Source organism: Poecile atricapillus, chromosome 21 (genome assembly GCF_030490865.1).
Source record: "Poecile atricapillus isolate bPoeAtr1 chromosome 21, bPoeAtr1.hap1, whole genome shotgun sequence".
Taxonomy (NCBI): domain Eukaryota; kingdom Metazoa; phylum Chordata; class Aves; order Passeriformes; family Paridae; genus Poecile; species Poecile atricapillus.
This window is the reverse complement of record NC_081269.1, coordinates 3552966-3578974: the sequence shown is the minus strand read 5'-3', so window position 1 is coordinate 3578974 and position 26009 is coordinate 3552966. Positions and strand designations below refer to the sequence as shown.

The 26009-nt window shown below is 41.8% G+C and overlaps 1 protein-coding gene across 2 annotated transcripts in view; it reads left to right on the top strand.

The window, feature by feature from the left end:
• Positions 1-26009, top strand: part of VMP1 (vacuole membrane protein 1) — a 59406-nt gene that overhangs the window by 872 nt on the left and 32525 nt on the right. The window contains exons 2-7 of one of the 2 annotated variants that reach the window (XM_058854311.1): positions 2465-2596; positions 6672-6773; positions 8960-9095; positions 11428-11518; positions 13017-13127; positions 24202-24369. In XM_058854311.1, coding sequence (XP_058710294.1) covers positions 6698-6773; positions 8960-9095; positions 11428-11518; positions 13017-13127; positions 24202-24369 — 582 coding nt within the window. In that variant the 5' untranslated portion in view covers positions 2465-2596; positions 6672-6697. The remainder of the gene's footprint in view (positions 1-2464; positions 2597-6671; positions 6774-8959; positions 9096-11427; positions 11519-13016; positions 13128-24201; positions 24370-26009) is intronic. The other variant, XM_058854312.1, reaches the window with a different exon arrangement.

Genomic DNA, 26009 nt, shown 5'->3' with positions numbered 1-26009 from the left:
TAACAAAGCTCCGGGAAGGGTGGAATAGACTCGCCCTGCTCCGGCCCAAGGGACGGTGCCTGATGACACAGGGAGAAATCCGTCCTTCTCCCTGCGGAGAGTCAGATACCGATGGTCTTTGTCTGCTTTTCCACTGGAAATGTGCTGTGCTTTCCCGGCTGGGTGCTCCCTCCATCCCCAGGGACTGCCCGGGGCTTGAGGGTGGCAGGCCCAAATCCAAGGGAACATTTCTGCTGACTGGGGTTAAGTGCCTCGTCTGGCTTTTATTTCTCTAGCCAATGTCATCTGGTGTTTACAGGAGATAAAAAAGCAGCAAGATTCCCGTTTTGTTCCAGTTTTGCCTCTCAGATGCTTGGCAGGTCATGTAGGTGACCTGAGGGAAGGGGAGATAAGTGCATTTGATGGCAGCTATTTATCTATAAAGTGCTGTGAATCCAGGTTATCCCCTTTCAACTGCACCTATGACATTTCTTCAGGTTTTCTTCTGCCCTTGTTTGTTCTGCTCTGTGCTTACCAACAAGTGGGTATCCTGGTTTAGTTAATGGTGACAATGTGGGTTGAGGTGGAAGAAGTGTGGTGTTACTCTTTCATGCCTTGGACCACATGTGTTGTGTTTGGTCAGTGGATTTTGGTGCTGTTTTGCTCTTAGGAATTCTGTTCTTTTAGAGATTGTTTCACCTCCGTTTGATGGGAGGGTTTTCATGCTTCCTAACACCTTATGATAATATACATCGGCTCTTCTTTAATGCATTCATTTTCCCATTGAAACAGCCTTTGTTTTATCAGTCTTCTTTTTTCCAATCCATTATTTCTGCAGCGTGGAATAGACTTTCCTTTATTCCTTATGGGATAAGTGACAGTTGTAAGAATGGCTTCATCCCCTGTTATCAGATGAGGGTTTCAAAAGCCAGTTTCCAGTGGTGCAATGGGAGGTGAGCTCTCTTTATTAGTCTGAGCTTTGTTTCTCATCCTGCGGAGCTGCTGAAACCAAGGATGTTTGTAACTGCTGTGGGGAAGGGTAGGAGGAGACTCGGTAGCTTTCAAGTGGGTGGTAGCAATGAGGAAGGTGAGTAGGCTGCAGCAATTGCACTCTTTCCACCTTAAAGCTTTGTTTCTTTCTAAGTTGTTGTTTTGGAATTCTTCCTGAATGTCATGACTGCCTCTGACTGAATCTTATGAACAGCTCTCCTTGGGGTCATCTGTGTCATTTGTGCATGCTTGGAGAGTCCTTATTTCTTCAAAAACCTTTGGGTTTAAAGCTGAAAACCCCCTATAATTCCTGATGCATTGTGATGGGAGACAGAGTTATCTGCAGGTTGGAACTTTAACTTCTCTTCCTTGCTGACAAGTGTGAGCTGGGTAGACTTTGCTCTTTCCTGAGGACGAAGGGCACAACCATGAAACTGTTGCAACACTGAGCTTTTTGCACCAGCTTCAAACACAGCCATGGGACGGCACCAAAACCACCAAACCTCGCTGGTTTTGGTGCTGCTTGGACCAGGGGGAGCCAGGAGATGTTATTAGTAAGGCAAGCAGTTGTTCAGGCTATTTCAAGCTTATTAAAAGGATATTTTTCTTTCTCCCAAGGCTCAGAATTGGCTTCTGTGAGCCTTGTCTGGGCAGTGTGTCCTCACTGGATGGCCAAGTGTGAAATCTGAATTGGCTCCACTTAGAGACTTGTTCCTGTGAAAAGCAGAATTTGTTATCTCAGGAGCTGCTTTCAGCCACTCTGGGCTTTGTCAGGTCCTTGTGTTCATCCCTTTTCATTTGTGCTGTGCCTCCTCTGCATATCCTCTTATCCCTGGGTCTCATCTTTTCATCTATTTATTGCACAGCATCTCTACTGCTTTGTTATAGCACCTGATTCTACTGCTGGGTGTAATCAAAATTCATGTTTCACCAGAAAAAAATACAGCAAAAAGATGAGTTTAATATATATGGCTTTAATGGCAGGGACTGACCTTTGAGTTAACTCAGAAGAAATTGCAAGGCATCCCTGAAGCTCATGTTACAACAGTCTTTCCTAAAAGGAATCCCAAAGTCTTTCTGGAAAAAATGTGAATTTTAACTCTAAATTCTAAGATAATTTATTTGAGTAAGAATTGAAAAATAGGTCTGGTGTACAGAGGCATAACCCACAAAATGGAAACCTGTGGTCTTTAACTGAATTATTTCTCCTTTGAGGAATTAAACTATTTTAGTTAGGAAAACATTTTTAGTATGGGGATAAATGCACTCATATCAAAATAACCCATTATAGCTAAATCTGTGGAGATTGGGAACATCTTTCAGATGTGGCCTCATTTATTTTAATTGAATGCTTCCCAGGAGTGCTGAAGGACTGGAAAAAAAATCAAGCAGTTACTTTTTTCTAATTTCTGTCATCTTCAGGAAAGTCATTAACCTCCAAGTGAGGGGCTGTGTCACTCCAGTGTCACATGAACGGTGTTCTCTTGCTCTGTAGGGGCTGCAGCTTTGCCAGAGGAGTTGCTTTGGGCTCGAGTGCTGCAGAGCTGAGGACGTGGTTGGGCTCTTCCACTGCCTTCAGATCCTGGAGAAGTGGTGGAGAGGGAATAACTGTGAGGAGCTGGAAGGGGTATGTAATGTTTCACTTCCAAACTGATCCCATCCTTCACCTGAATGTGTTCCTGTGCCAGGCAGTCTTTGGCTTTCAAGGGAAAGTACTCTCCAAGCTGTTTCTTTGCCAGGGAATTGTTAACTTATTCTCTCTGTACAGCATTTGGTGACTGAAAAAAACCCCTCTCACAGATGTGCAGGACTATCTAGATTAGTGCAATTCTTTACCCACCTGGAAAGGCTGGATTTTAATCCTTTTTTCTCCTTATTGTAACTGAAGAACAGGGGTGTAGTAAAAGAAGAAGGAATATCAGAAGAATTGAGGAGAAAGAAGCAGCAGGTTGGAACATTTGGCTTTAAATGCAAGAAATAACTGGAAATGATGTGTTGCTGAAGTGGCTGGGGGAAACAACAAAATGCTCTAACTCTGGTTCTGGGAGCTGTGTGAGCAGGAACTGATGGAGATGAGACTCAGGGCTCTTTCAGTAAGAAGTGGTTCAAACAATGTCTGGGAGAGCAGTGAGATCATGAAAACAGCTTCCTTCTTGTTCCAGCACACGAGTCCTCCAAAAATCCTTAGTACAGAACAGGAGTCCATGTTCTGCTCCTCCATGTGACAGTGCAGACACCCAAGTGCCTTGTCCAAAACTGGTTCCTTTTGCATAAGTGCACCCAACACTTGGGTGCTTCCACAGCCTCCCCAGAGCTTCAGAGAAAAGACTTTTGTCCTTTTCTCTGATTACAGAGAGCAGATACGGCAGTGCCCAATTTTGTTGTGTTCTCATGTTCTGATAGCTTGTTTTGCTTTGTCTCACTTATGCTGTGAAGTGCCAGTCACAGTTACCACAAACCCTTTTTGTTGACCAATTTGCATTTTTGACTAGAAATAATTGTCTTTTTATACTTTACGTTTAGGGTTGCACTAAAGCTCAGTGGTGTATTGTGAGCTCTTTTTTCAGCCCTACAAAGCAGTTCTTGTGTGAGCTCAGCTCTAACAAATGATCTAAGCCACCCTGATACAAAAACTGGCCACAGTTGTTTTCCTCGCTCTCTTAAATAGTTTATTTTTATGTTTGCTGCTAAGTACTCCATGTAGTAGGCAAATTTATTTTTAGAGATAGGCTCTGTGTCTTTCCCAGCATCTGTCAGAAGTGAAGTTCTGTTTAGCAGATGGAATTTAATTTCCTGTGGTGAGCTGTCATGAATTGGGTGTAGACTTGAGAATATGGAGCGAGTTAATGAAGGATAACTCCATTTTGGGTCAGACTCCCACTCCAATTAACCCCTGTGGGGAGACATTAGTGCAGGACTCGTGGTTCTAATGGGCATCAAGCAGCACAGCAGATCAAGGGTGCTGAGCTGAGGGGATGTGCACCCTCCAGCCCCTTTGCTAAGGTGCTTTAAGTATAATTAGACTTGGGTAAACCAGGGAGGTTCTTTTCTGGAGCCAGCAAGGGTTTGCAGCCTGTTCAGCCCTGCCATGTGATAGGTATCCCATCTCCAAGTCAGCTGTGTTTTTAAATAGGAATTTTTAGAGCTTTCCTGCAGAATGATTGAATTTTAAGACCTTCTTGACAAGTGTTTGTCCTACAGAGGTGTGGGATTATTTCTCTGCTTCAGTGCAAACGCTGAGTTGTGTACTTGAGGTGGTGTTACGCAAAGCTAATCCTGGATTAGTGCCTTTCTAAGCAGGCAGGGTAAAAGTGGCTCTGGCAGTTGAGCTCCTGAAATAAAAGCTGTCATGCCTTGGGAGCAACACACCTGAGACCCCCAGAGATTCAGGAGTTTTATGGATTGCACTGGAATTCAATGTTGTGCACAGCCTGGGCTTTAGCATCAGACATGGAGAGCAGTTGGCATTGCACTAAATGAACTTCCTTGGAGTGTAATTAAGCTGAGAGCAGAGACCAAACCAATAGAGTCTTTAATTTTGAAAGCTAGATTTGCACACATGAAAAAAGGTGGATTTCAAAATGAGGAACATGTGGCTTCCACTGAAATTTGTGGCTTTTTTTTTTTAATCTTTGCTATATTTAAGTCAACAAAATGTGACGGAAGTTCCCTAAGCCTGAACACTTTTTTTTAGTGTTGCTGTATGTGCTCAACAGCTCTGGATGGCTTTTGCTTCCTAAGCAGCTTTCTGTGAACATCAGGCTTGCTGTGTCTGGCTGTGTAATTTAAATATTGCCCTCTGCAATTTGAGCTCTGTGTGTGTAAATTCATGTGGGATATACATGGGCATGTGTGTATATAAACTTACATTGTAGATGTTCATAAACACTTACTTAAATATATACAAAAATAAGCACAGCTGAGCACAGTCAGACACAAACCATTCCACTATCCACCTGTCCTGATGGAATTAAGGGGTGGCTGAACATTTGATCCTGATATTGCCATGGCAACTGGTCTGTTATCCTCAGCTAAGGACAGGGGTAGCTCCAGAGTGTCAGGCTGCTCTAAAGGCACCTGGGGAGAGGGAGAAGTTCACATTTCCCTGTGTTTGAGCAATCCCTGGGTTGCAGGTGACTGCAGAGTGATGCTGTAGAGCTCCCACTGCAGCAGCTCAGGCCTCTTGTCCTTGGCTGACTCTGGAGCCCTTTCAGCATTTCTAAGCTTTTTGCAAAGGTGTTTTGTTCATTTTTTAGGTGGTTGGGTATTCTGGGGTTCATGTTGCAGTGAATAAAAGCTGTAACATGCATGAGATGAGTTTCTGCTGCCTTGTTTAACCAGACAGATTTCTGTTTCTGCACATTTTGTGTCGGGGGAGGTGTTGGAGAAAAGACTCCTTCCTGAAACCTCAGTGCTTTTGACTGCTGGATTTTAACTAAAACCTTTAATATTTGGATTCTAGCTAGCAATGCAAGTAATGCACAAGGCTTGTACCTGTTTAGAAAAACACCTGTCTAAAACTGACTTATGAGACCCTAGAAGTGTCAAATACAGTATCTGAAATCTTTGTACATTTTATTTAAAAATTCGACAGAATTATTGCAGTCTGAATCCAAGGGGTGATCTCACTCCTGTTTACCAAACCTGAGTTGCTGCTTGGCAATTAAGATGAACATAAATCAGTGGGGAAGTATTTTTTTTGTAGAACTTTAATTTCTTCCACTGGACAGTTTTATATAACCTGTCATTTTAATATTGCACCACTTTTCTTTCCAACAAAAGCAGTGTATCAAAAACTGTAAATCAAGTGCGCTTACAGGGAGAAATACAATGCAAATAAAATGCTTTAGCTTTAGCTCTTTTCCAAATAAAACTCCAGAAACTGTTTCAAGATTCAAGGGAAGATTTTTAAAACAAGGAGTCTGACTGGCTACTCTCTTTGTCTTTGGTTGCATAAGAATTGTCAGCTGTTCAGGTTGTTTTGTTTTTTTTTAAGAAAAAAAAAGGCAACTCTTGCAACACTCTGGTTTGTGCTGGCTCCCACTTCTTGCATTATTTACTCCTCTGGATAAGGAAAACCACATCTGTTCTTTTGGGGTTTTGTTTTAGGGCTGATCTCTCTAGAGGGAAGCTAAGCCAGCAGAGAGTATGGACAGTGTCAGCAAAGCTTCCATCAGAAAGCTCTTGTCCTCTGAAGAGTTTGCTTTTTGTGCTTCAGAGACACCAGACTGTGCAAAGCAGGAGATGCAGCTCTGTATCCTGGTTACCACACTGAGGGCTAATCTTTCAGCCAGGGAGGTTTTTGACATAGTAACAACGTGCCAAGCTTTAGTACCAGGTTGAGGAGCACACCTGAAGCACCAGTCTAAGGATGGAAGTGAGGTTTGTATGAAGCTCTGCTGCTCCTGGAGCCCAAACAGTGGGTTAGGTCATGGAAGGGGTTTGTTTAATGAGCTTTTGTTCAGCTGTTAGAAGTGAGGGAGTTTTGTCATTTGAGTGAAAAATTTAGAATTATGTAGGTGGAAATGTTTTAATCTTTGTCACTGTGGAGATTGAATCACTTTCTCCTGTTTGATGGTGTAATGCAGGATGAGTGTGAGTTGGATTTGGAGAACTGCTGGGTGTTTGTGTGTATCCTTTGACTGTGGAGTCCTCCTAACCAGAAACACACCTTGTCCTTTTTGGGTTTCTTCTGCTCTTAGATCTCCACACGTGACTGATCTATGAAATGGCAGAGAATGGCACAGACTGTGACCAGAGACGCATAAGAATGAGCAAAGAACAGCACAATGGGAACTTCACAGGTAGGTGGAAAATCACTTTGTGTTCTCAGCTGGCCTGTTTGGGGTCTAAAACCGCACAACATTGAAAAGGAATTGATTTTGGTTTTCTCTTGAGGCCAGGCTGGATGGAGCCACTTGACCTAGTGAGTGGCACCTCTGCCTGTGCCAGGGTGTGGAATGAGATGGGCTTTAAGGCACCTTCCAAACCAAACCATTCTGGGATTCTGTGGCTTTATGCCCACACAGTGCAAAGGGCCTCAATGCCTGAATCAATCTTAGAAACCTCAGTCTGCTCTAAACCTGAAGGATTTAGGATTTCAAAGCCATGGAATAGATTCATGCTGTGTATTTCCATTCGCATTTCTCTTACACTCTTTTCCCCTCCCAAAGTTCTTGATCTTTTGTTTACATACATTTAAACCCCACAAAGCTGAGCTGGGTACCAACAGGGGCTACAACAACAAAAAAAAGCCCTAAAAAAATTAAACTCTGTTGGCAAATGTGTGGCTGTGGAAGTCAGGCTGTACTACCCCACCCTTTGGCACTGAAAAGTTAGTTCTTGGTAATAAAAATCTGTTTTACTCTGGGACAGATCCAGTTATTAGTCTCCCAATTTCTAGCTGTTCTGTTGAAATACAATGTCACTATAATTTATTGGTTTCAGTGATAAATTACCAACAAAACAATTTTAACTACTTCACCTCCTGCCTCTCCTCTGGTTTTCCTACTGGTGTGTCTGAAGTAGTCTGGGGTTAAAGTTTAGAACTCACGAAAAATAACCTGAAAATAGTTAATGAAGATTTTTGTATCGCTGAATTATCCGTGCTGTGTAGTAAAGCATGGAAACTATAATCATCTTTCTTTGTTTCCTGTCAGCTTTGAATGTGCCAGTTCCATATTTAATTACGTTTTGTAATCAAGTGATTTCTCAAGTTGTGTGCAGTCTTACACCATTGTCTTTTACGACCTTTTACTAAAAACAAGGTCGAAACATTTTTATTACACATATTAAATGAGAAAGATTAACTGCATGTTTGTATGTATGGAACAAATTAAAGCCTTTTACTTAAAGACTTAAATCATTCTGCAACTGAGGAATGTGGATGTTCTTCAGTATTTGGCAGGATTTCTGTTAGTTCATCTTAAGCAACTGATGTTACAGCTAAGGAGTACAAAATTAAGTGGGCTGTGTGACTAATGAGATCTGCAATTTCTACGTAAATATCAGCATCTGATAAGGCAAAATGTTTCCATTACTGGAGTAAGACTGAAATAATACATCCTGGGTTACAATATGTGGGAGATCAGATTAGATTAATATTTTAAATGCAACAGCTTTTTAAAAATCTAAAATTTATGAATATTATTACAATGCAAAATAGAATACATGTGTTGTGACTGTGTAGTGATGTTTGAACAAGTTTGGTGTCTGTTTGGATACAAGTGTATTTTTTCATTGTTTACTGGTATTATTTTTTAAATCTTATTCCAGAATTTGTTTTCTTTAAAAGTTTAAAAATTATTACTTCTCATTAACTTGACAAGCTTTGAACAAACCTTTCTCCTCCAAAAAAAATCAGCTCAAGGGTTTTATTCATCTTACTGTGAGCACAAAATAACACCTTGATTAGAAAAGCCTTTTTGTGAGCAGGTCCTGGGCTAGGTTTGAGCTCGATCCCAGGCAGGGCTGTGCTCCAAAAGCAGCTCCTTTCCATGGGAGGAGTTTGGGAGAAGCTGGACAGGCTCCTGTCTGGGAGGGCAGGTGCTCTTATCCAGTTACACCGTGGCTGAGGGGCATAAAGAGCACGTGTAATTCCATCTGCTGGAAGTGGGAGGCTGGGAATAGCTCTGCTGGAAAAGAACCAGCTCAGAAGTTGTGAGGGAAATGTCCCTGCAGCAGGTGCTGAGGTCACACATGACCTGGGGTGTGCTGTGCCCTGCAGAAAGGCTGCTGGGTGCCAGGCCTGGGGCACTCTCCTTCCCTGAGTGCCAAGGGAGAACAAACCACTGCATTCCCTGCATGTCACCTCATTCCTGAGGCACTGGCAGCAAATGCTTTAGGATCAGGCGAAAAGATGACTGAGAGCTCACGTTAACTTCCTAACAAATTTAAAAAAGAAAAGAATCTGTGTATTTTTGGGTGGGATAGCAGCTGACCTGCCAGCCTGTGCTCTTACATATTTTTTTTTTTTGCTTTTCATTTGCAGATTCCTCAATGTTGAGTGAGCGGAAGCGAAGGGAGAGAGAGGAGAGGTTGAATATTGTACTGTGGAAAAAACCGCTTGTTACCTTGCAGTATTTTTGCCTGGAAACTCTAATAAACTTGAAGGAATGGACCATAAAGTAAAGATAATTTCTTTAACTTCTACTAAGCGTTCTGGGCAAACCCATGCTCTGATTCAGTAGGTCATTCTGACATCTCACTTTCCCTGATGATTCACAACTTGAAAACTGTTTTTTTTCAGAGAACATGTGTATTTTTGTCCCTTAAAGGTGGCTGCTGGAACATCCCACACTTGTAGCCGTGCTATCAGACTTTCTGCCTAAATTACATAAGTGCAACAAGGTGCTTGGGGGAGAAAATGGCCAAGTGCCTTCCTGAAGAGTTGAATATTCCAATTTGAAAGAGTGGGACAGTGTTTAGGGATCCTTAAGGCCAAGGGATACTGTGCTTATGGTTACAGTGTTAAGCACTGACTTACTAATCCAGGTATTGGTATCACTGGGTCTTCAAATAGCTCAGCCAGGGCAGAGATCAGGGTTCTGTGGAGCTTGCAGTGATGTTTATGATGCTGTAAAGACTTTGCTCCTCTATGGGCCCTTTTACAGCAGGAAATGATTTATTAAGCCACTTTCCCTGAGTGTTATTTTCACACTGGATAAAACCAGCTTTTTTTCCAGTGAGAATTTGTGAGGAGCAGTCCTGCCATTCCTTGCCAGTGCTGAAATGCAGAGCCAGTTCTTGAGGCACAAGGCCCGGGGGTTTAGGCTGCCAAAACATGAGTATAATTTGCAATGAAAATGCCAAGAGTAGCAGCCATCCAGTGCTTGTGTTGGTAACTGGGCTCTGTTGTGTTTGGGACTGAGTTTACAAAGCTTTTCCCAGTCAGGAGACAGGATCTAATGTCACCTTGGGTGACTCCAGCTGTTGGGCTGCTCCTCTGCAGCCTGAGCTGAGCCTGCTGCTCAGGCTTGTGCTCACTCCCTCTCTGGGCTAGGCTGGAGGTGCTGGCAGTTCAGATTTACTGACAGAAACTTCTGTTTTCCATTTTCTTTTGAAATTATTTGTATGAAAAATACCAGGTTTATGTAGTGATGTCTTAATTCCCTTTTACACCCCACACACCCCCCAAAAAATTGAACCCCCCAAGCCTATTTATTTTATGATGATGTGCATTCTTTCAGACATCATTAGGATTTGTTTCTGAGAACTGTTTTGCTGGGTCTGACATCAGTAATTTCTGACAATCTCCAAGCATTTATTTAAACTAAGCAGAAATAACATTTGAGGATTTATTTTAAGACCTCAGATCTTATTTGGCTTCCTAGACATCCAATTCTGCTACAGATAGCACTTGCTTCCTCTGCTGAGCAGCACATTCAGTTGCCTGGCACTCCCCTGACAGAATCTTTGCAGAAAATAACCCTGGCTCTCACATGCTATTAAGTTGAGACCTCAGAGTGACTCTTAATGATCTCCTGTATTCCGTTGCATAAATTGTGTTTTGAAAGACAATCATTTGAAAATTCAATTGTCACACTAATGTAAGCAGAGTAGCTTTAAAATATTTTGAGTGCTCTTTTCAGTTTGCTTAATATGAAATATTCGTGACTGTTTTCCTGTATTATGCCTCACATTTCTATCTGTCTAAATAGATAAGTTATGTTCACAGTTTGCTATTATAGTCTGGGAATTTTAAGTGATGCTAGCACTTGTTTTTTTATATATCATTAGGTGACAATATAACAGTGTTCTCTGGAAAATAATGAATGTATTTACTGATCTACTGTGTGTGGCCACATACACATCAAGCAGAAAAATAACCCCAGTAAAACCATGCTCAAAAATTATTTTGTTGCAGATTACTTTGGAAAACACTTTTCTCCCTTTACTTACCTAATGCTTCAGAGTTACCTAAAATGTATTTATTACATTTGGAATTGTTACAAGATTCTAATTTTAATAGATAGGGGGAAACAAAATAATGTAAAGATTTTTTCCTGTGACTGTCACTGTGGTTCTGCCCAGCAGCAGAGTTGCTGCAGTTCAGAAATCAGCATTTCTGAATTCTACCCAGCTTGTCCTTGCCCAGGGCCAGTGCAGGGCCTGCTTTGCTCTCTGCTTGGCCACAGCTGCTACTCAGGGCCTAGGTCTGACTCTTGGCTCCAGAAGCTGAATTGTTTTCAGCTTGTGTTTGTTTTCAGACAGTTACTTTGTTTTTCTTTATTAAAAAATAATAAAATATGCGTAGCTGAACTTTGATCTCGCTTGACAGCGATGCAGAGATTTTTCCCTAAAGAGTAAAGGCTCCCCACATATTTTCTTGGGAGGTTTACACTGCTGCCATTGTCCCTGCTGAGCACATCCAGGCAGCCCCAGTCCCCAGGGGTAACTGAGTTACTTTGAAATGCATGCTTAATGATGAAAAACCCTAATTTACCATTTGTCTTTAAGATTGTGGCGTCGGCGAGGGCTCCTGGTGTGTGTGTTGCTGGCACTGGCGGTGCTCACAGCCCTGTACTACATCGAAGGAGCACATCAACAGGTACCACCTCTGCTTCCCTGACTCACACTCCCTTCCCTGTGCTGGGATCTGAATGAATTCTGCTGGGATCTCCATGAATTTATAATGTATCTTTTGAGTTGCTCACTAAGGTTTTGTTTCTCAAGTCGTGACTGCTCTGTTGGGTGTGCGTGAGTTGTGTTTCAGAGGTGGGGAGGGATGAGCTGTGTTGTATCATTTGATCTGTTCTGGTGGATCTGGAGGTGTTCCTGAGTAAAGCACACCTCAGGTGCTGCAGCACTCCTTCACAGCTGCTGTCAGCAAGCTTTTAACAGTGGTGGGAGCTCTTGGGGGAAACGTTACCCTGAGTCATGGCAGAGCTTCGTGATTCCCAAGAAGTGATTTCTGTGGAAGGGTCTCCTGCCCAGCTGGGACAGGCACATATAGAGATACAAAATGCTTTCATGGTTCAAATTCTGTTTCTGGTTCTGTGCTGCTTCTCATTGTTTTTAAATAGACCTTTGAAGACTTTGTGGAGATTTGGTGAACACAAAGCCTGGTGCTTGCACAGCACTGGAAGTGTAAGACATGGCTTAAGCTTAGTGATGGTGGTGTCTGCACCTTTCCCTTCCCCATTTCTCTTGGAGTTTCAGATTTTCCTGGAGGACAGACAGCCCTTTTAAAAATCAGTTCCAACTGATGTCACAGCTCTGAAATGAGCAGGTTCCCAGTTCCAGAGAACTTGCTTCCATCCCTCCTGCTGTGGTGTGGCACTGCCTGCCTGAGGGATCTGCAGTTCTGGAACCCAAGTCCTGACTTCAGGTTTCCTTGAGCCTGCTGGGAGGAAACCTGATCCTCTGGGACTGCTGAGGGAGTGTCACCCTCAGGTGACAGTGCAGGAGGTGTCAGCTGTGTGCACTTGGCATTTTCAGGATGCTTTTGTGCCCTGGCAGGTTGGAGCCTGGATAAGAATGGTGTAAACTTCACCTTGGTGCTGTTGGTCCATGGGTGGTGTAAAGTAGTGTCCAGAACTTGCTGTGACTTTCCCACATCCCTCATTTCTGAGTGCAGCACACAACCAGCATTTTAATGTTTTCTTAAAGTAAACTTATTAAAAGTAACACTCACTGCTCCAAGATGCAACATCCAACAGACTCACTGGAAATGCAGCTGATTTTATTCCTTTATTTAAGCTGTTCAGACAATTCCCTGAGCTTCCTGGGTTCTACTTGACACTGTCTGGGGCTTGCTCCTCCTGGGCCTGTTCTGGATTTCAGCCTTCTACTATTGAACCTGAATTTCCATCTGTCTCCTTGGAAACTTGCTGATTCCAAGATGTGAGGGGTTCTTTTGAAAGTGCACTGTTTCCTCAACATGTCTGTGCTGTCAGTGTAATAAATTGCAAACAGAAGTATTTAGGAGCGTATTTCAGTTGTTATGATCCAGATAAATGTCCAGATTAGCTTGTAGCTTAATTTTTCTCCCTTGGAGATATCAAAATTTACATATTTTTTCTTTTTTTGTGACTTTCCTTGCTCAGTATGTGCAGTACATGGAGAAGAAGTTCTTTTGGTGTGCCTACTGGGTAGGACTGGGCATTCTCTCCTCTGTCGGGCTTGGAACAGGTCTCCACACCTTTCTGCTCTACTTGGTAAGGATATTTCCACACCATGTCCTTCCTGAACTGAGTGCTTTAATTGCTGCATATTTTAAAAGAGGTGAATAAATAACTTTCTGCAGGTTCTAAACATTAAATACATCTAAAGTTGGTGCTCTGGTGAATGCTGCTCATGTTCTACACTGCATCACCTTGTTCTGTAGTTTGTAAGCTCTGTGTTTGTTGAACTGTGGATATCGGCCTGCTGTTGGTTAATCCTCGCTTTGAAACAATGAGCCAAATCTGCAAGCTCTGTTCTCTAATCTCCTCATTTAAATGAAGCCTGTTCTACTGTGTGCAGCTCAAGTGTTTCCATTTAAAGTTTTTCAGAGTATTTTTTTAGTAGCTTAAAATGATCGTTTTTCTAACTGAAGCCAGCAAAACAGGCAGCTTGTTTAAAGTTCAGTCTGTATTAATTTTGCTTTGAAAATAATAGCAAGAACAATATAATATAAGAATAGCAATGAGAATAGCAATGTTTTTCTATGAAGATAAAATATGAAAATTTGCATGATGTTGTTTATCTCAACTTAGCTATGAAAGTTAGGGAAATGTTTGGGTGTGTTTTGCTTTTGGCCATTGGATTAGTTCCTGGGTTATGAAACCACTGTCCTGGATTGAAGAAAAGGATTCATGGCCACAAAATAATTAAAACCAGTTCATGCAACAAATGTCATCTTGTATTTGGAACAATTACAGATGTTTACTTTCAGAGCTGCTTTAATCATTAACAATAACACAGAAAACACTACGAGAAACTCCTGCCTTTCCCCCCAGCAGGGCAGTTTCTGGGAGATGGAATGGCATGGGATGAGCAGCTCAGAATTACTCTGAGTGTAACTTCTGTCCTAAAGATTGTGGAAAGGAATTCCTGCTAAACAAAACCAAGTTTTTGCATTGAGCACTGTCAGACCCCAGGCCACTCCAAGGTGATTTTGGCACATGAAATCTTCCTAAGACAGCACCACTTCTTTTCTTATAGGGGGTGGAACATTTCTTTTACTCTAGATTTAAAAATCAAAGTTCTAAATTACTTCAGTGTAGTAAAAATAAATTCCATAACGCATCATTTTGATTATCCTGTGGGATATGTGAACCTTGTGGAGGTACTTAGAGCAGGACCTGAGCTGACACTGAAATAATTTCTAGAAAATACAACTTCTCAGTTAGTTCATCAGTAACTTATGGTGGGTGTTTGGGAGGTTAACAGCCTCCCAAAGGTTATAGGAATCTGTCACCCAGGAAAAGAAATTGAGTTTAATATTGTTAGGGAAGGTATTTATTTGTAACATAAAAGGGAAGGTTTCACATAACTTTGTTAGGAGGGGGAAAAAGACTGAGTAGATTATACTGAGTAATTAGAAGGTGGTTATAGAGTAAAATGTAATAAAAATGTACTATCAACATCTAAAGTGTAATACTACAGGAGAAACACTGGTTTGCTTTAAGCACATGAGGCAGATAAGCATGTTCCTGTTTCACTGGGGGAATTCTGTGAAGGCAGTGAGTGTAGGAAGAACGAGAAGCCAATATTTGTTTCCCTTTTTTTGTCCTCCTGAGCAAGATTTAGTGATTAGCATGTCTGCTCAGGTCAATTAACACATTCTGGGCGCTGTCTGAGCATCTCCTGGTTTACACCTCGGTGGAAACCACGCGGTTGTTGCCACTAGATGGCAGAGGGAGTGTAAAAACAGCAGCTCCTGGCCCTAGCAAACCGTGTTTGCATTTGAAGTACCTGAACTGTTAATATTCTTATCACTGCAGCTGTACCAGCAAGGTGTGCATGGAATATGTTATCACTGTAGTGAAACAGTGCTTGATACCTGCTCAGTGGGAGAGGGAACAAGGAGTACTAACACGAGGCTACTGCTGCAGCTTTTTGGGGTGAACTCTTTCAGAGAAGTGTTCTGAATTTAACCCATCTGGAAACAATGCCATTGGAAGCTCCAGCTCTCAGAGGGAGGAGTTGTAACTATTTTGCTTTGTTATTTGTACAGCAGTTTCCTCTAAAAGTAGAAACGTGACACATTAAGTCGGGCTCTCAATATCAATTTCTGCATTACCGTTGATCTACTTTTCATGTTCCATATACTTTAATTATATTTTTTCATAATGGTAAAACTTATTATTCTGTTGACTCAAAGAAATGAAAAGTTACAAAACAAATCCTCCCCTGCTTTAGTGCCTGGATTTGCTGGCAATAGAAAAGAGACCCAGTAAGTGCTTTCAAATTGCTTTTAATTAATTGCTCATTTTAAAGCTGTATGTACAGGGAGATTGTTGGGAATGCAATTACACGCTGGGAGAACAATGCCCTTGGGCCCACCCATGTGGTGCTGAGCTCTGCTGGGACTTGCAGCATTGTCTGTGCCACTGAGGGAGGGCACGTGGAGGAATTGATGGCATGTAGGCACCTGCTCAGGCTCCTTCAGCTGTCACACAGGTGCATCTGAATTAAATAAACTGCATTATCCATTTACTGGATATGGCCATTCCCAAGCTGGGCAGGCTGTGGAAGTGGTTATGCAATGGCTGCAGTATTTCAATGACTCTGATGTTTGCTTTCCCTGACCTGCTTAGCAGTTTGTCCAGTGTTGAAAACTGGAATTTGTCTGGATCCCCAGAGCATCTCTCACCAGCTGCTTTTTGGAGCTGCATTCTGGTGCCAGGAGAGATCCCGGGGTTAGCTGAGAAGAGAGCACTTGGAAACAGTTTGCTAAAAGTAGAATTTAAAGCAGCCTCAGTGTGGGAGGGGTGTTGCTGTCTCAGGATCATTTCAGTTCACATCTGATTTGGGATTTTTTTGGTCACCAGTCCTTGGTGCAAGAGTGGCAGATCGAGCGTGTCAGTTTGATACCAGGCTTTTAATTGCTGCTCCTGTGATTTGAGAGCTTTCTGTATGTTAGAAAGGACCTGAACATTGATGTGTCAGTTCCTTGTTTGATGCTGCTCTCTCAGTTGTTGCCAGCACTGGATGTAAAATCTGACATGGTTTTTTGGGAAACAATTCTCGTGCTGCACTTGGCACTGAGCTAAGGGCGGGCACAGAGCAGATCTTCAATGCAGGAACAGGGAAGCAGGCCACTCTTCCAAGAATCCTTTCCATTCTGACACTTTCAAAACAAGTCTGCTGGCTTATTTTCCTGAAGCCCATTAAAAGTTTTTCACAATTCTTTAAAAACAACCCTTAAAAATAGTAATCATGATGTGGTTCTGTAGGAAATAAAACTATTATGATTAATGACTCTAAATACTGGTTTTAGCAGTACATGGCTTTTTCCTCGGTCCTGAGATGTTTTCTGTTGGTGGTAGATGAAAATACGAACAGCATGAATCACCTCATTACCAGCAGAGGATGGCTGAGGGTAACTCATGAGGAATTTTTGGTGTTTGTAAATCTCTGTAAGATCTTTGCTGCGGAGAATGAATGAATGAGGTGGCGGTGCCGGAGGGCTCCGGAGCAGGGGACAGTAGGTGGAGAGCTGGGCTGGGATCACAGCCTGTGGCCATCTCCACCCAATGCTCTGCCTCGTGCTTTGGTTTCACTTCAGCTCCGAAAAACGGATTGTCAAAGACGTGGCCAAAATAAAAAAATAAAGCGCTTAAAACGAGTGGTTAACACATCGCCTCTCCCTGGGGATGTGAAATCCCTGAAGGGATGAACGGCACCGAATTCCTCACCCCTCAAAAGCTCAGGGTGAGCTCTGGCTGTTCGCACTGTCGGTGTTTTTGTTGCTTAAATGTGGATTTTGTTTGGTGTTTTTTTTTGCTTAAATGTGGATTTTGTTTGCTGCTGCTGGAGCCGAGGGGGCAACTGCTGAGGGGGTTTGTGCTGGTGGCCGGGCCCTGGGCGAGCACAAACAGGAAATGTGAGCTACAATAGCAATGCTTGTGCCGAGGTCCAGCCCGGATATTTCAGCGCTGGAATATGTGAGTTTGTCAGGAATTCTTACAGGGCTGCTCGGCAGCAGAGTGGAAGAGGGCACAGCAAAAATAAAGATCAGAAATGTGCCTTTTAAAGAGAAAAGTGAGTCAGAAAGGCAGTGCCCTTATTGCCAGTGCCACCCTGAGAGAGCCGGGCTGGGTTTGTGTGGCTTTGAGGGCTCAGCATCTCACTTTCATTCTGAATTGGTTCCCCTCAGCCAGGGTCACACTCTGGCCTCCCCAAACAGTCACAGTTTGCAGCTGAAATGAGCCCTGTGTTGGCCCTACCCAAACTGGTTTAGGTTAGAATTTGAAGATTTGAAAGCCGGACACTTGTGCAATAATGAGTCCATTATCTTGGAAAAAAAGATGTTGGTGGTGTAAATAATTTTTAAAAAAACAAACCCACACAAATAAACGGTTTCCTGTCAGGACTACTGAAAGCTTTTTAAAGTCAAACTTAATTCCTTTTAGTTCTCTTGTTCCCGGAGCTGAGCTTGTAAGAGGACTGTGATAAAATTTACTAAAGTCCCTCTTAAAAGAGAAGCTCACAAAACAGGACTTACTCCACTTTTATGAAATAGACAGAATAATTTTGAAACCCACACAACTTATTCTCTTTTTTTTTTCTCCATTTACTTCCTCGTGACTAACACAGGAGTATTTTCATAGTAATTATCAACTTCAGGAGAGGTTTTGCTCTTTCCACGCAGATCATTCAAAACTACTGTGAGTAACCCAGAAAATGATGGTTCTATGTGTAAAGGAAAAAGTGAGAAACAAAAGCTGAGCTGCCTGAGCCAGGTGGGAGGTGCAGCAGTGCTCCCCTTCCCAGAGCTGAATTCTTTTTGTGAAGTGAGGTGTTTGTTTCCAGCCCTCACTGTTCTCCAATTCACACATCAACTTGCAAGCCTAAAACAAAGGAAATAAAAGGTTCTGTTTAATACCTGTGCTCACATTACTGCTATTGAATTGCTGAGGTGGTTGAAAGAAAAATACTTGGAGGGTGCAGAAGACAAAAATTAATTCTAAAATAAGTTGAAATGGAGCCTGTTTGTGTTAGGGTCCTTTTTGTCTCTTACTCTGTCATTTGTTTCTTTCCTGTCTTTAAACTACTTCCTCCAGCTGCCCTAAGCTTTCTACAATGAATTGAAATATCCTGGAATACATGAATCAACATAAAACTTCTTTAAAAATCACTTTTTGTAATTATCTCACCAGAAATTCCTGCTTACAGCACACCTGGGCTATGTTCTGCTTGAAACTTCAGTATTGATAATAATGCTCTGATGAACTGGGAGGGTCTGCTGAATTAACTGGACACTGCTGCTAAATCAGTTGTGCAATCTGGGTGTTCCTTAAATCTTCTGGTGGCTCACTTGCATTTTAAAAATCTGAGATGAAAAGTGGTGTTTTCAAGGAGAAAAACGTTCATTTGAAGCCTTGGTCCCTCTCAGTGCTCCTGTTGCTGTGTCGGATGCCTGTAGATATCTACAGAGGGTAAACCCAGCACTGCTGGCTTTGGTCAGACTGTGCAAGAACAGTCCTGGGGTGATGGAGGAGTTAATGGCACTGTGGAGGAGTTAATGGGGTGGTGTCTGCACCCTTCTCTTCCTCCTGAAGGTTGATGGACTTTACCTTTTAGGAGCTGACGCCCTGTTTTCATTAGCTGCTCTCCACTTCCTCAACGTTTGTTCTGTCAGATCTCTGCCAAGAGGGCACATTGTGCTTTCTCCTCATTTGCTCCCTTGAAGTTTCTACATTTTTTGTGGGATTTTTTTATGCACAGCCTGAACTTTATACCTTTCATGTTCTGCTTCCTGGAGCAGGTTGAAAATAATGATTATTGTGCAGAACGATCTCTAATTGGAGATTCTAAAGCCAATCACCATTGCTGGTAGCAATTTGAATAGATGCTGAGGTTTATTCTTCAAAAATGAGTGGATGGCTAGGGAAGGGCAAGGAGAGAACACTGACAGAGTATTTTATTAATGATTTTTTGTCAGCAGCAGAAGATAAACCTGAATTCTTGCAGTTGTGCCTCCCCCTGACATGATTCTGTTCCTCTAGAAAGTCACCCAGGCACAGCCTTAAAAAAAAAAATCTGCTTTTCATGTTACTCCTTAGAGCAGCACTGTGGGCCTTTACAGAGGCAGTGGTGCCATGTGCTGCTCCCTCAGTGGCTCTTGGTAAGTCAAATTCAGAGTTTGTGGCTGATCATTTGGAATTTCCATCAGCTCTGCGCTGTGGGGCAAAGCTTGGCTGAAGTGGGAATAGAAACTTAACCACAGCCACGTGAGTGTAAAATTAAAACACGGCTTGAAATGCTCTGGAGGTCTTCTAAACCCATCCCTGACCTCTTGATGGATGTTTGTGTCACTTGAGGATGCTCTAGGTACAGGATCCTCCGTCCCCAGCCCCCATTTCCAGCCAGCAGCACATACCAGACGTTATAAAATCATGAGACATTTTAATCTCGTAACACAGGCAGACAGACAAACTGCACATATTTACCAGCCACCTCCAGACCAAGCTTCTCCCTCTTAATCACAGAGCAGTTCTCTCTGTGGGTAGTTGTCCACTGCTGTCAGAGATAAAAAAGATGCTGTAACTGTGGTGTGGCTTTCTGGAGAGGTGTAATGACTTCGTGGATAAGTATGGGATGAGTCGTGGCCTGGGGCACCACTCAGAGGATGTTTCCCATGAGAAGCAAGCTTTTATTTTTCCAATTTATCTCCATCAAATACATCATGACATGTTCCCCCCCTGTGCAAAGGCTGAGTCTTGAACCCAGTGTGAAAAGCAGCGTATCCATGGAGGAAAACAGATTTTTAGTGCATTAAGTTCAGCAAGGAGTTCAGGGTAATATTTTTCTTGCTGGCAGACATATCACTTTTCTTTGAGAAATGTTTCTAAATTAAAGCCAGTCTAAAATTATATCTTCCCCTAAAATAAAAGGTTAAAATTAGATGTGGTTGTTCTTGTATCACTTGAGCAGCCTGGCTGTTCTGTGAAGGGGCATGTGAGAAACCAACATTTGATACAGGATTTGTTTGGAGCTTTAATTGACTTCCCAGTCCAGGTGCTCAGAAAGATTAATAATGTGAAAACACAATTAATTTTTAATTGGATATTCAGTCACTTTTCCTTATGGTGAAGACTTTCTGCTATAAGAATTCTTCAGATCAGCATGTTTTTAAGGATTTTGAACTAGTTATTTTTTTTACATGTAGCTGCTGTCTCTTTCTACTTCCACAGATGAATTTCCAAGCATAGTTTATAGATAAAAAGATTTTTACTTTCCAGAAATTTCTTTCTGTGCCATTCCAACATGGGTACCTTCAATCACTGGAATAAAACTCCTTTGAAGGCCTGTGAGTTCAAGAGTTCAAAGTTACCTTCTCTGAGACATTGGGGCTGTGCAGACAGGGATTTCCAAACTCCCCTGAACTGCTGTTGCTAAGAAATAGATTTATGTTGAGTTCATCTCGATGAGCAAATCTTGTCTTGTTTGATTTGCAAATTGTACAGATATTTCTAACACATCACATTCCGGCCTGACCACAGGCTCCTTCTGGTCGTCAGCAGTGGCAAGCGAATGTTTCTCACCCGAGTCAGCAGAATGCTTCTCAATTTCTCCTCTGCTATCCTTTGTTAGTGCCTCCTGCAGCTTCAAAGGAAAAAAAAAATCATTGGAAAAGGGTGAGGGAAAGACAGTTGGTGTCCAGGATCTTGCATGCCTTGAGTTTCAGTGACTTCTCCTGGTTTGGCCAGGAGCACATCTGAATCCCCCGGGATTTAGTGTTTGGTGTGATGGGGTTTGAAGCAGTTTTGCAAATGCCCTTTTCAAAGGTAGAGTTGCAGTCACAGTCCAAGAGGGACATCTGAGAGGATTTCCCCAAGTGTTTGAAACAGACTGACCTATTGCAGGGAGACAAAACACTCAGTATTTCCTGCGGGCCCACACAGAGGAGGAGGAGGAGGAGGAGGAGAGGGTGCAGGTGTTATTTGTGAAGAGAATTAAAAAACTGGATGAGAATGAATCCTCCTGGGTGTAGAGTCAGGGGTTTTCCAAAGGTGGCACCTCCAGCCTGTTTGAATCTGGCTCTCTGCTCCATCTAGAGTTAAACCATCACTAAATAGAAATGAACCCCCCCAGTCCTCCTGCTCCTCCTCTCAGCCCTCTGCAGCCCTGGACCTGTTCAGCCAGGCATTGTTTGGAGGTGCTTGGTACCCAGGGCTTTGGGGAAGCTCCAAAAGCAGATGTTGGGGGTGTTGATGTGATGCTGCCAAGCCTGGGGCAGTGTCCTTGTGACCTACAGGACACCCGGACACAGGAGGAGGACACGGGATTGCTCTGCTCCTCTTCGGCCCGCTCCAGTTCCATCCCACACTTCATCACTCTGAACAAACCATTTGCACTTTATTCCTCATTCCAGTTCAAATGTGGCTTCTGTGGCTTCCACCACTCCAACTTTTTTCCGTTATAGAATTGTTTACATTGCTCTGGGAGAGTTCTGTTCCCTTGGCCTGGCCTTCAGGTGGCCGTTTGCAGCTGTTTTGGGAAATGCCTTTTTTTTTATTTCCATTGGCTACTCCCTGTGAAATTTTTCCTTTTTCAGACATTTGTTGAGACTGGGAGGGCTCTCAGCAGGAGGATTTTGAGGTTGTTCAGCCACTTCCAAGGTGGCAGCTCCACTGGGAGAGGCTCCTGCAACATCTCCAGTTGGGCATTTTGTCCTTGTGTACCCCCCTGGGATTTTAGGAACTGCTTGAAAGGGCTAAGGGCTGCTTATTACTATTGATAGTAGTGATTAAAGTTGTCTTTGCTATTATAAATAAGCTGGTTGTAGTTCCTCTGTGTGTATTCCAAATTTTGTGGAAGTGAGCCCCAGCTCTGGATTCCCTTGGCCACAGCCTGGAGGGAGCTGAGGGAACAGTCATTTACAGTTCAAACACGTGGGAATTTCCTCCATGCAAGGCTGCCTTTCAGGAGAGTTTCACTGCAAATTTCTGCAGGTGAAAACCATTAATTTTAGGATGATGGCTTGAGACCAATTTTTTTGGCCCAAGGTAGCTGTTAGACATAGGGAGGGGCAAGCAGAGGATGGCATTAAATTCCCTGAGTTTCAGAATGGAGAAAGAAGTTCTCAGGTTTGCCATAAATCTACTTTACAATTTTAGGGAAGTTTCAAATCTCTTTGCATCTGCCCTTGATGAGTGAAATAGAGAGATGTTATTTATTTAGTTCTGAAGCTGCTGTGGAGATGATCTTGCTACAGGTACCAAGAAGTTTATTGCCAGTAGGGCCTATAGAAATATTAACAATATAAATTATTACTCATTGGTTCATTCTTCTTGGTTCAGTCTTTGTTCTCCCTTCCATATCAAAATCTCTTGTGTATCAATTTCTGGATCTCCTCTTTTTCAGTTTTATTTCATTGAACCTTTTTCTTCTCCCCAAGAGAGACTGCGCCTCATTTATCATCTCACAGGTTTTGTATTTCTGCAATCCAAAATACACCCAAGCACTTGGAATGAGTCTCCTGTAAAGCAACAAGGAATAAATAAAAGAATTCTCTTGCTATCAGAGCAGCTTGTCCTTTACCATTTGCATGCCAGAAAAATGGGTTTATTTTTAATTGTTTGCATATGACAACAGTAGTTGCAGCTGCCATACAGAAAATATAACTGGTATTTTATTTCAACATTCTTAATTCACTGCCACTGAAAAATTACACTGTGGATGCCATTGCCTCAGTGCAGTGCTCTGAAATGTTGGTGAGTGAACCTCCTCTTGCCAGCAAATCCAGGAGTGATGGAGCTTCCCCTTTTGTGTGGGACCTGCGGTGGAATTTCACCCTTTAATGTGCAAATGAAGCTTTTGGGGGCTGGATGTGTCCCTGGCTCCCGCATTTCAAAGGGAGCTCTGGGAGCCCTGTGCAGGGAAGGGCAGGGCTCAGCTCTGTCACACTTTCCCTCTGTTCTGGAATAAATTGAGCTTTGATTTTTTTTTTGGGGGGGTGGTGTATATCAAACTCCCTTATTGCTCTAGTAAAACGAAAATAAATTAAAATTGCAGATAAAAACGTAGAAGAAAATTGCTGGCAATATTTCCCAGCACGATGTCAAAACCAATCAAATAATGAATAGGAGAAGTTAAGGTTTGTGTAATTTGTTCTGCACTTAATGAAACTTTTAGATTTATTTAAATGGGTGGTTTTACATAAAGACCTCACTTTAATGCAGTAATTTTATTTTTTTTTTTCCTTCCTCTTCCCTGGACAGTGTCTCCATGACCTTTGTTAGATGATTGTTTTTTAGCTACAATGTTTGGTGTTAAGATTGTTTGAATTGCTTCTCAATTCTTTTGTATTAAAAGTAATGGCAATTCTTTCAGGTTTTTAAACTATGTAGCAGTTCATTTCTTGAATAGATTTTTATGCCTGTTTTATTTGGAGGTCTGTCCAAAAAAATCTTTCAGTGTAAGACGAAGACTAAAATTAATTCAGTTAAATGGTATTTAAATAATGTTTAAGATTTGAATTACATTTCAAACCATTTTTTAGCAAAAAGCAGTAAGATCACTTTCTTGTTTAATCAGAAAAAACACACAAACTAAACAACTGGTTGGTGGAGAAAAATACAGAAGTTAAGAAAGTCTGCTGCAAGATGCCATTAAACCCAGTCATTAAAAAAAAAAAAAATCAATATATAATTTAAATGCCTAATCCTCTAAAAGCAGCAGTAGGGAAAACACCTCCTCTAATAAAGCTGTAGGTCATAAATACCTTAAGGAGAACATTGTAAAATATTTGAAAATCCCTGTTTTTTTAAAAAAGTAAGGATTCTTATTTCCTTCTAAGTGGCAGGGCAAAAGCTGAAAGGCTGCCTAACATTTTAGTGAATCAAAAGGAAGATTTCATTTTTTTAAAAGTACATTTGTAGCTCAACATTGCGATTCAGATGCTCTTAAAAAGAACTCCAACAAACAAGAATTCTACATAAATAACATTATCAATGGTCAAAGTGAGTAACACTAAGTTTTAACCTAAGAACAAATGGTGGGGGGGCTAATTTTAATTTTTATCCTAACTCACATAAAACACAATTAAAATTTCTTGGGTTTCTTTTTATTTTTCAGGGTCCACACATAGCCTCAGTCACTCTTGCTGCCTATGAATGTAACTCTGTGAATTTCCCTGAGCCTCCTTACCCGGATCAAATTATCTGTCCTGACGAGGAGACAGCTGAAGGCTCCATCTCCTTGTGGGCAATCATCTCAAAAGTCAGGCTGGAGGCCTGCATGTGGGTAAGTCTTGTTTAAAAAACCTGCAATTTGTGTATTTCATTTCTGTGGCCAGCAATAGACAAAAAAATTCTCAATCAGCAAAAATAATGATGGGTTACACTGCCCAAGGTAATGTGAAAAGTTGCCTTTTTGGTGAACCTTTTGGCCCTGGTAATTTTAATGCTTTTTAATAGGATATTCTTGGGATATTTTTATCAGCTGTGGTGCTTTGCTAAATACCAGCAGAAAACTTGAAGGCTGTTGATGTAGAAAGTAAATTTTAGGATGGGTATCTGCACCCCAGATCATCTGGCAGCATTCAGGTCTAAGCAAGAAATAATTCCAAAAATTCTGGGCCTGTAACATGAGTGAAGCTGCAGCTCCTCATCTGCAGGACTCAGGCCCTCGTCTCACAGTAAATTAGATTAAATGAAAAAAAAAAATATATTTTTCACATTTTTACATATTTTATTTCTGGTTTTCTGCCTGTTTCCACTTTTCACTTAAAAGCTGACCTGCTTTTCCTGTTGAAGTGAATCAGGGTCTTAGGAAACGCTGTCATTGGAACTTCCTTTCTGTTTTCCTCTTTTTTTTTTTTTTTTATCTGCAGCTTCTTGTAGAAGTTTAATTTTTGGAGAATTTTGGTCAGCTGGGTTGTTTTTTTCATTACATATAGATCATTTTGAATTGCAGTTTGCACAGATACATCTGCTGTGAACTACATGCCAAATTAACCTTATTTTGCTGCTGACTTCCTGTACTAGCTGATGATTTAATTACTAAATTCTTGGTTGTCCAACTCAAATGCAGAGAAAGGAAATTCTAAAAACAGTATCTGATGCCTGCCCTGATGTTCTTTAATATATAAGGCAACTGGTCACTACAATTATTTAAATAGCAGCAGTTGTGTTAGTTACAAAAATTCCAGTCAGGTTGTGTGAGTTTAGAGACTAAAATCAAAATAGTAACAGAGAAAGTGGACTCACAGCCCTGTCAAAAAGCAGAGTACAGCTTAAATTTCACTCTTAATGAAAGGCCAGAATTACTTGAATGCTCATTTAGTAGCTAAACATATGAATTCTTACAAGACTATAAATATATGTAAGATTTCTTTTTATTTTCTTCCTCATCCCCCTGTGCTGAAATCTGTTTAATAGAGACAAGCAATAAAAATGGCATTTACAGCTACGTTTCTAGGGTTGCAAAATAAAAATGCAGCTGAGGGTAAACATCTCTTGCTTCATCTGCAGCATGTAAAAACTGAGCTATGAGGAGAATTAAGTTTAGAAATGAGGGAACAGAGTTGCAGCCTCTGGAATCTTGTGTCCTCCAGAGCAGCCATGCGGGAGAACAAGCAGTGCCTTCGTGGTCTGAGTTCCTTGGATTAGATTAGGGAAAAGACAAAGGAATAGGAACATTTGTATCCCACTTTTTCACCCTTTCCCCTCCTTTTTCAAATTCCCTGTCAGCTACCTTTGCTCTGAACTCTGTCTCCTCTGGATTTTCCCTCGGGAGCATCCTCTGTCTACCAGTGGTGTCTCATGTAATGTTATGCTTTCTTGGAATGTTTCGTGAGTACATAAACATTGCTTGCTAATTTCCTGTAAGCCAAATCAAGTTGGCAATTGCTGCTGCTGCTTCCAGAGTGTTTCTTTTGTCCT